We start from the raw sequence: 12251 nt of genomic DNA, 5'->3' as shown, positions 1-12251 counted from the left end.
ATCTTCAATGGTCCCATAACTTTATCACCAGTGGTACCATAACAATTCGTAAGTCCTCAATTCAGTCTTTAAATGTTCAAATCAATCAATGTGGTTCTTAATCTTTTGGTCCACACACATGACTTTTAAGATTGAAATGAACTATAATTAGATGATAATATCCCTTTAAAGTGGCTGATATGATGACACGTAATCAGTTTTTATTGAAAATTTGGTCAGCATACAACAACGACCAAATTAATGTCGACCCAAAGATGAAGGATCAAATTCATTATGATTGCAATGAACTATAATTAGGTGATAATATCCGTTTAAAGTGGCTCATATGATGACACGTAATCAGTTTTTATTGAAAATTTGGTCAGCATACAACAAGGACCAATTTAATGTCGACCCAAAGATGAAGGATCAAATTCATTACGATTGATTATAACCAAACTCAAACGTAAGAATTTATAAACCAATAACAACAATTAAAATATCATTATTCTACAACGAAAAGAAAAAAAATAGAAAGTCATGTGGCTCATGAGACATTTTCTCTTCCACTTGTTAGACAAAGCAATTGTTAAAGCTCAGACCAAAAAAGAAAAAGCTATTGTTGAAGCCTCACATATCTTTATATTTTTTCTCAATTTTTTTTATTTTTTTATACCGGCGGTAGGTGATCTGGTTGGCAGGCTCTTCTCCTCCTTATAAAGCCACACTAGTACTTCAAACTCTCTCTCTGTCTCTATTTTGATCTCTTCCACGCCCACCACCCAAAAGAGAAACAAAAAAAATTCATTACCCTAAAACCAAGCTAAGTATTAAGATGCCTGCCGATAGCTCTTCAGTTTCAGGCCATGGCCAAACTGTTTGTGTCACCGGAGCTGGAGGCTTCATTGGTTCCTGGATTGTCAAACTGTTGCTAGAAGCAGGCTACATTGTTAGGGGAACCTTGAGAAACCCAGGTCACTCCAACTCATTATCTTCTTGGCCTCTGAGTTGTTTTTTTGTCCTACATTCGGAGTACCGACATGTTATATCGTAGGACTGTGAATTAGAACTGGCCATTAATTATATATGAATTTGCGGTTTTGATTCCCAGTTTGACATAACACGTAACATATATTGGGAGACATAATTCTTCCTTGTATTGATATGTTTTTTTTCCATTTTGGTGCTTTTCTTATTTTGGGTTGATCACAGATGACCCAAAGAATGCTCATTTGAGGGAGCTGGAAGGAGCTCAAGATAGGTTGACTTTACGTAAAGCTGATCTTCTTGACTTTAAGAGCCTTAAAGAAGCCATCAACGGCTGTGATGGCGTTTTTCACACAGCATCACCGATTACGGATGACCCAGTGAGTTTTTTTTTTTGTTGTTGTTGTTGTTGTTGTCTCTGCTCCTTACTTTGTTTCTTCCTTTTCCTGTTTGGTTGCTGAGAAAATGCCGGAAAATATGCACATTTTTTCTCTTACTTACGTGGTGGAAAATACCATGCATGCACACTTTTTCAATGAGTTTGTGGATCCTTCAAACAAAACTATTACGTGGTGGTTCTGGGTCAGAAACCACTTGCTTTTGTCGATTGTGATGTTGTGTACCTCCAAAATTGTTCTCCAGGTCCCATAATACTTTCTTAAATAATATGAGTATTTAAAAGGGAAAAAAAACACCAGCCAAGAAAGGAATAGTTTGGTAACGGATATTGGTTTTGGTTGGGTGAAGATATTTCCCTTTTCATATTTTCTTAAATTAGCTTTCAAATTCACGTCCCACATTATAAAGTCTATTAGAAAGTTTAGCGGCTTTAATTTTTTTCCTACTATTTGCAACGATATATTCATTATCTTATATGAAACAATTTACATTTTCGCAGAATGGTGTCATGATTACAATTTAACTAAAGATTAAGATAAGAAAAAAAATAAAGAAAAATAACATGCATGTCTAGTAGTTTGGTAAAAAGCTCACATTTTAGGGTACACAACCCTAGCCGCTAAGAGAGGGAAAGAAAAAGAGAGAGGACCCTTCGGCTCCCGGATTCTATTGGATCTTAGATGTTTTTTGGTTTTTGGGGGACCACTATCGATCTACTCTTCTTTTGGGAGATCTGCTATTTCAGATTCGGGCTCGCTTTGGTTGTGCCTCATCTTGCGAGTCTGCTGTTTGAGGTGTTGCGGCTTGATCGTGGTAGATCCACTACTCATTGGTGCGTTGAGGCTAGGAGTAATTAGGTGGTGCTCTCTATGTCTTACCCCGAAAGAAGATTGGTGGCTGTTAATTTTCCTTTTGTCGACGTCGTTTTACTTTTTAGTATTATTTTGGTTTAGTTTGTTCAATAAAGTCCATAAACTTTATGAATTTAATGTGTTTTTTCCTCTCATGATTTCAAAAACTTAGTTGAGTTTGCTTGGTGTTATTAGTCTTTTTAAGAGTCATGTCGAGGCTAGTTTTTGTCTTCGATGCCATTGGATTATATTCGAGGAAATTATGGCGGTTGAAAGGGGTTTTAGAAAAGTTATTTTCGAGTGTTATTCTCTCTAGATTTCCATTTTATAAAAAAATAAATAATTTAAACCTCACATTTTAGTTACTTTTTTTTGGGGGTAAAATTAATGAGGTTTTAAAAGTACCAATTTAGGCCCTACCCTAACACGTGGATGTATTCCAGAACCATAAAAAATTTCTCCAAAATGTATCCCAAATGCCTTGATAAAAAGATATTATTGTACCTTTATAAAATTTACTCATGATTTTCTACTATAATATATTATCTCTATGCTATTAAAATATTTTGAAGGGATTGGATTTTTTATTGTCATTTTTTAATAGTAAATTTAACTTTTTTTTCAATTACAACCCATCTCTTTATTTTTGTATTTTTGTTTGAATAATATCCAATTTTTTTTTCTTTCTAAATAATGACTAGGATCTAGCTTGGGAAGTTACCTAATCAAATGCAAAATCAAATTTATTGTACTTTTTTGATTCCTAAAATACCCCCAACTAAGTCACTATTATATTTTGTATATTACTGTAGGAACCAACACAAAAGCAAATTTTAATTAGATTGTAACTAATGACACACGTTGAATTTGAAAAGATCTCCAAATGGGTGTAGGATTAATTTGGAAACTTTTTAAAACTTAACAATACATTCAGATTTAACATACATAATCAGCTTATCCAATAATTTTTTTTAAATTTACTTATGAAGTATACATGATTAATTATCTTTTACTTTATTATTTTAAAAATATAATAGCATACATACAATTTTATGTTGAAAACATAACATACCTATTACTTCTTTTACGAAAATGAATTTACTTATTATTCAAATAATATACCAAACTTTTATAAAAGTATTTTGGATATAGTTTACCTAATAATTTCCTATTATGCAATAATATAACTTGTAATTTACCTATTATGGGAAAATTTTAGGTAAATTGTATTGATAATAATTTACCTATTATATTGTATTGGATATATACATATTGTATTGATAATAATTTATCAATTATATTTTATTAGGACAAAATTTGAGAAATTTTTTATTGGTCGAAAATTTAAGGAATTTATTTATTGGTCGAAATTTTAGGGATTAGAGGGAATGCCAAAAAAAAAAAAAAAAAAAACCAACGTCATTGATATGCTGTAAATGATGAAGTATTAATTATAAACGAAGGACTTACTGACATGCTTGAAAACAATCAGGTTCACTTATTTGAAGCTTAGTGGCAAGCAATGTAAATATGTATGAGTAGTATGACCTTTTATATATTTAATTTGAATTTTGATTTTATATATAGATTTCAAAATTAATGGGTTGATGTAAGGAGTCTGAGGTGCAGGTTTTCGCAAAGAATAAGACAGACCTAATTTCTTTTGCTAGAACGACACCGTTCTCTTTCTTTGATCTCTTTAATGGAACACATTGTTTCATTTAAGCAATCATGCGTTTTATTAATAGGTTTTTGTTTGGTTTGAGAAAAGACTCTAGAATTCACTATTAATTGAATTAGGTTGTAGTTTCTCGTGCCACTTATTAACATATCTAATATTTATTAATTAATAGACCATCTTTATTTTTTTTGTCTTAATACTTTTTTTTTTGGGAACTTTTTGTTTAGTTTTTATTTTTTTTGGGTGAAGAAACTTTTAGCTTTTTAAATGGTACCCCTCTACTGCAAAATTTATGGATCTACCATTGCCTATATCCAGCCCTTTTTTTAATAAGGCAATGAATGATGGAACAAATATAGGAACAAATAATGGAGCCTGCGGTGAATGGAACCAAAAATGTGATTGTTGCGGCGGCAGAAGCCAAGGTTAAAAGGGTTGTGTTCACGTCGTCAATTGGTACAGTGTACATGAACCCCACCAGGAGCCCTGATGTGGTGGTCGATGAGTCATGTTGGAGCGACCTTGAATATTGCAAGAACACCAAGGTTAGACATGATATTATAACAAATTTAATATTTTATCACTCCAGTATATATAGTAGATGCTTAATGACTCATTATGCACACAAACAAACATCAATGATTGATATGTTTATCACTCACTATGTCTCATAATTAAGAACAATTGTTTTTTTTTTTAATACAAGCTTGGCTGTAAACTATTTAAATTTGGCTAAAACCTAAATTTACTTTTATTTTTTTTAAGTTTGACAGAGCCATATAACACATGTGGGTTGCTTTGAAGTTTGGGTAGGCATGGGTTCATACCATTACATGGATGGGTAGGAATAGCTTTGCTTACGTATAGGTTTTTTTTTGGTGAAAAATTTGGGTAGGCACTGCCTACCCTGCCCTTTGTAGGACCGCCACTGGTAGTGAGTCCGCCCATCACACCTAAATTCAAGTCTTCTCCTTAAAGATTAGCTAGATTAATTTTAAAGTAAATTTAGGTTTTAGCCAAAAAAAAATTTCACTTTTGGAAAAAGCCAAAGCTTTTTAGAAAAAGACAGAAAAACCTCTCAACTTTCAAATTAAAGACATGCAAATGTAAAGGATTCCTTAAGAAATCCAAAAATAAATAAGGGTAATTTTGTCTATTTTTGCTTATTTTACAAAATTTATCTCTCCTTTGTGTTTTTCCAAAGTCTCCCAAAAATAAAAGGAGGAGAAGCAATATAAGTAAGCAGCCAATTCCCTTGTGACTGTGTAATAGTCGACAGTCTCAAATCATTATCCTTTGTAACTTCTTCTTGAGTCTGGACATTCTCTCTTGGTAGCATCTTCTCATATCTAAGGCCAACAAGTATTCTTCTATTGGCTTTTTCTTAAAATAAATGTATGCATCTTAAGTTTTTTAATAGTTTAATTTAGTTTTAGATTTAAATAGTTTAGCTTTGGGTTGCATTGCATTAATTTTTTATTTGTTAAGTTTTTATTTATGTATAGAGATGCATATCTGATGGCAAATCTCATTACGTTATCCCCGACTAAGTGTATTTTTTTATTTTCATGAATTAAATTCACTCGTACCGTCGAGTTTTTAAGGTAAGTTTCGCCTACCTGACTTTTGAATCTTGAATCCGCCACTGACACTACTATGACCAATTGACATAACCTAGATATGCCATAATTAAGAACAGTTGTTTTATCCTAGGGTTTCTCTAGGAGAGTAGAAAAGGTCAAGTCGGTAGAGAAAGTTTGTGAGATTTCAAAGTAGTATTCTCTCAGGACTTCCATGCTCCTGATAGTTCTTCTACATATTGTTATTCTAGTACAACAACTATTTAGGTGGGTGCTAGAGGTATTGGATTATAGTTTGGCACATGGAAGAGATGGTAAACCATTTTGCTTCTCAATTTGTGCCGACTGAGGAGGAACAGCAAGTACTGGTGGTTGAGGGAGGTAATGCTGGTCTGCTTCGAACTATAAAGTTTGTCCTAGTAGGCAAAGTGCTCACGAAGAAACGTTTCAACAAGGAGGCATTTAAGGCTTAAGGCTTAAGGCTTAAGATAACCGAACGAGGCATGCCCAATAAGTTTATGCCATAGCCAAACTTTGTCTCTCTGCATCTTAGAACTAGCTCCACTTGTTGTGAAAGCTTGACCAAGCTTTGGTCTCGCTATCTGATGCCTAGTCCAAGTAGTAGAATCTGCCTTCCCTAAAGATTCAAAAATTTCTCCAGCTTTCTTGAGGAGAGCATTAGCCTTTTTAGGATTTGAAGTGCCGTTATGGTCAGCCATAACTTTAAGGCCAGCAGCTTTCGACCTTCTTTCCCAAGTATCACCAGCTCTTTGAAAACATATTGTGGCCATTTCATAGTTATCCTCTTGATAGAGCTGGATGAAACAAATAAAATGGATTAGATTAATACAATTGAAAATAATGGTCATACATACACTATGCTTTAGGGCTTAAGGTAACCATGACGATGATTATGATGCTTAAAGTGATAATGAATTTGACAAATACAAAATAATATATATGCAGAACTGGTACTGCTATGCGAAAACAGTGGCAGAGCAGACAGCTTGGGAAGAGGCCAAGGAGAAAGGGGTGGATTTGGTGGTGGTGAACCCAGTTTTGGTACTCGGACCACCTCTCCAACCAACCGTCAACGCCAGCATCATCCACATCCTCAAGTACCTCACAGGCTCAGCCAAGACTTATGCCAATGCTGTGCAGGCCTATGTGCATGTTAGGGACGTGGCGCTGGCCCACATTCTGGTGTATGAAACTCCATCTGCCTCGGGAAGGTACCTTTGTGGTGAGAGTGTGCTTCACCGTGGAGACGTGGTAGAAATCCTAGCCAAGTTCTTCCCAGAATACCCAATTCCCACCAAGTAAGTACATCATCGTCCTCATTGATTTTGTTTTCTTTATTTATTGTCTAAATAAGATATTTTCTGAGCTACATGTTAACAACCAAGACGGGGATGAGGGCGGGGACAGTGATGGTATCCCTATTTTGGTATAAGTAATATGATAAATATGTTTGTTCATGCATACGTAGGCATCTCTCGTAGTGATTGATTTAGTGTTTGCTTATGGTCCATTACTTAATGTTTTTATAGAATAAATAAATTTTTGGCAAATCATTGGTTCACTTATAGATTTTAAACTATTTTAAAATCTATTTACAAACTATTTTTTTTAAAAATAGATTTCTATTTTCAAACTATTTTAATGCAATACACATATTTATATTTTTGAAAGTATTCTTGTTTTTCAATGTTGTGGGATTAAGTTAATTAGTATGTCATATATTTACAGGTGCTCGGATGAAGTCAAACCAAGAGTGAAACCATACAAGTTGACAACCCATAAGCTACAAGACTTGGGCGTGGAGTTCACTCCGGTGAAACAGTGCCTATATGAAACTGTCAAGAGCTTGCAGGAGAAGGGCCACCTTCCTGTGCCTAAACCACAATAAGTTCCACTAAAATTCAATCTTAAATCTTATCTTTAGTGCGGAAATAAACGTTGCAATGGTATTTTAATATTATATGACAAGTTTGTAAGAATATTTTATGTATTGTGGCCCACATGAAGTGACCCATGTCAAGTTTGTAAGAATATTTGCAATGCGTGACCTATGTATTTGTGGCGGAGATAAACGTTGCAATGGTATTTTAATATTAGATGACAAGTTTGTAAGAATATTTCATAAATATTATGTATGGCCTACATGAAGTGACTTATGTGATAAATATATTATTTAATTAGTTTAATAAATATTATTAATATATATTGGTCAAATTAAGAGAAGTAATTTCATAGGCTATGTGGAGAGAGAAGTTTTGATCTAGCTGCTCTCTCACTGTATAAATCCTAAGGAAAAACTCAATAGAGGGGTAGGAGGAAAAAGTGTCATTGTCCCACCTCCCCCTTATCTCTTCCTGCTGGGTTAGTGAATAAGTCCACTGGGCATTTTGGATAAGAATCCCCTTGTGGTGATCTCTTCTAGGCCATGCTTAGATTGAAGTTCCCCTTCACCTCTTTTGGGCTATGTTCTCAATCAAATCATTCTCCCAAAACTCGCTCTCTAGCACAAATCATGTTCTTTGAATTTGGTTCTACATCATATTTGATGGCGGTTGCTACAAATCACCCAATTGTTCTTTGCCATAGTTTTTAGTTTTCGTTTATTTATTCGCTCTTATGCTCATGCTCATGTTGATCGCTCTTAATGCCACAGTAGAATGCGTTGTCGACGATCTTTGACAGAACCTTTGGTAAGATGAACTCGGACTTGACAAATATCATCAACATAATACAATCCCTTTCTCTTAATAGCACGGCGGATGATCTCATTCGTGAGAATATCCTGAAGAAGACAGAAAAACGGGCACATTAGTACAAAACAATTAAGTTGCTTAGTGACTTGTCCAACATACAAGAGGTTATTGGAGAGAGAAGGCACAAGTAAGCAATGATGTAAGGAGAGAGAAGGAGTTAATTCCATTGTTCATGCGCCCGTAACAAGACTTGAGTCACTATTAGCATTGGCCACACTGCTCAAGTGAGGTGAGGTACAATACGTAAAATTTCAGGAATCAAAGGTCATATGATTAGTGGCACCAAAGTCAATTAATCCGTCAAAATCTGAATGTAAGCCGGAAGAGTTTAAGGTTCAACTATTGTTACCTTGGGAGTTACTTCCAGAACTCATACTTCCCTAAGTTGGAAAAGTTCTTTATTTACAAGAGCATAAGTCTACTCAATTATCAGCAAGCTTTTCACCCTTTATGTCTTATTAAACCATATACTATTGACACCGTCATTCTACTATGGTTTGTGTCATTGACTTTGTGTTGGTGTGAGTCCTATTTTAGGTAGGAAATTATTATAAGGATTCTTGTAAATATTGTATTACCTGTTTTGTTAGGATTAGTTTTTATCTTTTCCTTGGGTAAGAAGGCATTGTACACTATAATACACCTTTTTTGAGAGAAGAAATATATCTCAAAATTTACCATATATCCTTGTATTTGACTTGGTGTCAAAGCCAGGTTATATTTTCCCTAGAATGGCCAAACCCCCTTACTGCTATAGATTTTTTCTTTTTTGCCTATTATTTTTTTTAATTCCTTGCGGTGTTCTTTGTCTCCATGGGGGATATGTAGGATTTGTTTGATGAAGATGAACAATTCAATGAGGTACCAAAAATTACCTCAAGGGGTTCTGGTTAACCTATGTCAATTGTCAATGTTCATCATGATTCTTCCGCTGCTCCTACAATTGTTAAATTGAATGGAACAAATTATTCATTATGGTCCCAACTGCTTGTGCTACATGTTGCTGGGAAGGGAGAATATGGGTATCTGACAGGCGCTTCTGCTGCACAGGTATCTGACAGGCGCTTCTGCTGCACCAGCTCTGGCAGCCTCCAATTATAATAAGTGGTATGCTAAAAACGGAGTTGTGAAGGGATGGTTGATTCAATCTATGGAGCCTAATATTATGCAAATTTTCCTTCCCTACAAAACTGCCTAAGATGTGTTGAGAATGTGAAAAAAAATACTATGATGGGCAAGATCAGTCACAGATTTTTGAGTTAACTAGTTGGGCAATCAAGGCGAAACAGTCTGGGTGACAACTTGTCACATAGTATGCCGAATTGCAAAGTATTTGCCATGAGATTGATTATCGAGACCAAATAAATTTACTAATTTAGCAGATATTTTGTTTCGTCAACAAGAGATTGAGATCGAGACGATTTGTGTATTTTTAGCTGGATTATATGATGTGTTTGATAGAGTTTGTAGTGATATTCTTCGCACGGATCCATTTCCGAATTTGGAGAAAGCTTTTTCATGTGTTAGACGAGAAGATCAGCAGCTATCCACCATGATGGTGCCACCAACCCTGGTGAACACTGGAGTTACTATGGCAGCAAGGAACTCCAGGCCTACCTCTTCCTACAAACTTGCCAATTCTACAATTAATGGACTTACAAGGCACTCTATGCCTACCTCTTCCTACAAACATGAAGGTTCTACAACTAAAGGACCTACAAGTTCTAGAAGACCTCGTGGTCTGCAACGAGTTAAACCTTAGAATGGCGGAAGGTGTACTCATTGCAACATTGCGAATCACTTTGTAACTAATTGCGTTAAATTACATGGCTATCCAAAATGGTGGGATGAAGTCAAGGAACGTAACAAGGCCAAAGCAGCAACTGAACAATGTGCACAAGGCAAGGTCGCACTATGCATAGTATCTCCCGACCCTTATGTCCCACAAGCTTCCCCTATGTCATCTGTCTCTTCCTCCAGGTTTTGCCGTCCTCCCTACAGGTGATTCGGTCACTTCTTCTGATACCTTAGGTAGTGCTTTTGCTGCTGTTGCTGGCTTAGGTATTGGTTTTGGTTGGATTATTAATTCAAGTGCTTCAAATCACATGACATTTGACCCCACAAATTTGAAGATTTGTACTACTCCTAGCCTTACTAGTATGGTGAATGCGAATAGCCAATCCTACCCTGTGATTGGGGCAGACATTGTTGATCTTTCTTCAAATTTAGCTTTGGAACATGTTCTTCTTGTTCCTTCTTTATCTCAGAATTTATTATCTGTCGGACAAGTGACTGAACAATTAGATTGTTTTGTATTAATCTATCCCTTATTTTGCCTTCTTCAGGATATTCGAACCCAGGAAATAATTGGGCATGGTACTAAGAGATGGGGACTATATTATGTGGATGATGTTTGCACGGGGGAGGCTCTTATTGCTCATGACTCAGCTGTAGACAAGAAGAAATACATTTGGTTACAGCATTGGTGTTTAGGACATGCTTCTTTTGGTTATTTAAAATATTTATTTCAGCTTTATTTTTGGATTTGGATATTTACAGTCTTCAGTGTGAAACTTGTATTCTTGCCAAGAGTCACCGTGTTTCATACCCTATTAGTTTCAATAAAAATGATAAACATTTTGCTCTTATTCATTCTGATGTATGGGGTCCTTCCCCGGTATCTATAATCTCATTAGATGGTTTGTGACTTTTGTTGATGATTATACGAGAATGACATGGATATATTTTATGAAACATAAGAGTGAGGTTTTTGGTCTCTTCAAGCAATTCTATCAGATGGTTTAGACACAATTCTCCACAAAATCCAGTTTCTGCAATATGATAATCGAGGTGAATATGTGAATCATGATTTTGTGTCTTTCTTTTAGGATAACGGTCTTCTCCATGAAACTACGTGTCCCTCTACCCTTCAACAAAATGGGGTTGCTAACGGAAAAATGGCCATACTCTTGAGACGGCCAGGAGTATTTTCATAGAAGCACATATGCCTAAGATGTTTTGGAATGTTGCTATAGTATATGTAGTGTATTTATTAAATCGTATGCCCACTTCTGTCCATGGATACAAGACACTACTGGATGTTTTCACTTCGACACATCCCCTACCGTCAGTCACGACTCTCTATCCCTGCATTTTTGGTTGTATACCTTACGTTCACATCCTTAAACACCTCCAATCTAAATTGGATCCATGTGCTCTTAAATGTGTTTTTGTGGGTTTCTCCTCATATTCCAAAGGATATCGATGCTACCATCCTCCGACAAAGAGTATGTATGTCACAATGGATGTCACTTTCTCATAGTTGTCCATGCATTTTCTTCATCATGAATCCAACTCTCCTCTTCAGGGGAGAAGGAGAATATTGAAGAGCAAAATTGGAATTGGACAATTATGTTTCCTGATATTGTTAGGAAATAAGTTTGTATAATATCAATACTGTTGTAATTAGGATTTACTTTCCTAGTAAGTTTCCTAGATTGGAGAACTTGTTTCCTTGTACACTATGAAACTCTTGTATAAACCAATTGTACCTATCAATTAAAATCATTCTCTTCCAATATCAGATTCACATGGTGTCAGAGCAGGACATCAAACCCTAGCTCTTCATATTTCTTTTCCTGCTGCACCTTACCTTTTCGTGTCGCAGATCTTTTGCCGCCGGAAACCATGGGTGATTCCTCTGGCACATTTAAGGTTGAACCTTCAAGTTCTTACTACATCAATAATTCAGATCATCTAGGTTTGGTAATTGTACCAAAGCCTTTGAATGGAGATAATTATGCAACGTGGCGCAGATTCATGATTGTTTCATTGAATGTAAAGAATAAATTGGGTTTCGTTGATGGAACTCTCAAAAAGCCGTCATCAAAATCCAATCCTGATGAACACGCAGTATGGATGCGCTGTAACGACATGGTTTTCTCCTGGATTGTCAACACTCTTGATCTCGAAATCAGTGATAGTGTCATATATTGCACCA

The 12251-nt window shown here is 35.5% G+C and overlaps 1 protein-coding gene across 3 annotated transcripts; it reads left to right on the top strand.

Moving 5' to 3' along the window:
* The first annotated feature begins 705 nt into the window (after positions 1 to 705).
* LOC103328170 (cinnamoyl-CoA reductase 1-like) lies at positions 706 to 7646 on the top strand. Of its 3 annotated transcripts, XM_008230567.2 has the most exons (5): positions 709 to 953; positions 1192 to 1346; positions 4257 to 4442; positions 6444 to 6796; positions 7227 to 7646. In XM_008230567.2, the coding sequence occupies exons 1-5, from the start codon at positions 815 to 817 to the stop codon at positions 7384 to 7386; spliced, it is 993 nt and encodes a 330-aa protein (XP_008228789.2). In that variant the 5' UTR covers positions 709 to 814; the 3' UTR covers positions 7387 to 7646. The 3 variants fall into 3 exon arrangements, with proteins under 3 accessions (XP_088906011.1, XP_088906010.1, XP_008228789.2); XM_089049885.1 differs by lacking the exon at positions 4257 to 4442 and having other exon boundaries at positions 706 to 953; positions 7227 to 7640; XM_089049884.1 differs by lacking the exon at positions 7227 to 7646 and having other exon boundaries at positions 706 to 953; positions 6444 to 6800.
* Positions 7647 to 12251: the final 4605 nt, after the last annotated feature.

The sequence above is a fragment of the Prunus mume genome, linkage group LG4 (assembly GCF_029339155.1).
Source record: "Prunus mume cultivar Tortuosa linkage group LG4, ASM2933915v1, whole genome shotgun sequence".
In the NCBI taxonomy this organism is placed as follows: Eukaryota; Viridiplantae; Streptophyta; class Magnoliopsida; order Rosales; family Rosaceae; genus Prunus; species Prunus mume.
This window is presented reverse-complemented; position numbering and strand designations above follow the sequence as displayed.

Bases quoted from the DNA above. Each gene is read 5' to 3' on its own strand.
- LOC103328170 (XM_008230567.2), top strand. From the start codon at position 815: ATGCCTGCCGATAGCTCTTCAGTTTCAGGCCATGGCCAAACTGTTTGT. The intron at 1,347-4,256 runs GTGAGTTTTTTT...GAACAAATATAG, and splicing joins CACCGATTACGGATGACCCA to GAACAAATAATGGAGCCTGC. The intron at 6,797-7,226 runs GTAAGTACATCA...ATATATTTACAG, and splicing joins GAATACCCAATTCCCACCAA to GTGCTCGGATGAAGTCAAAC.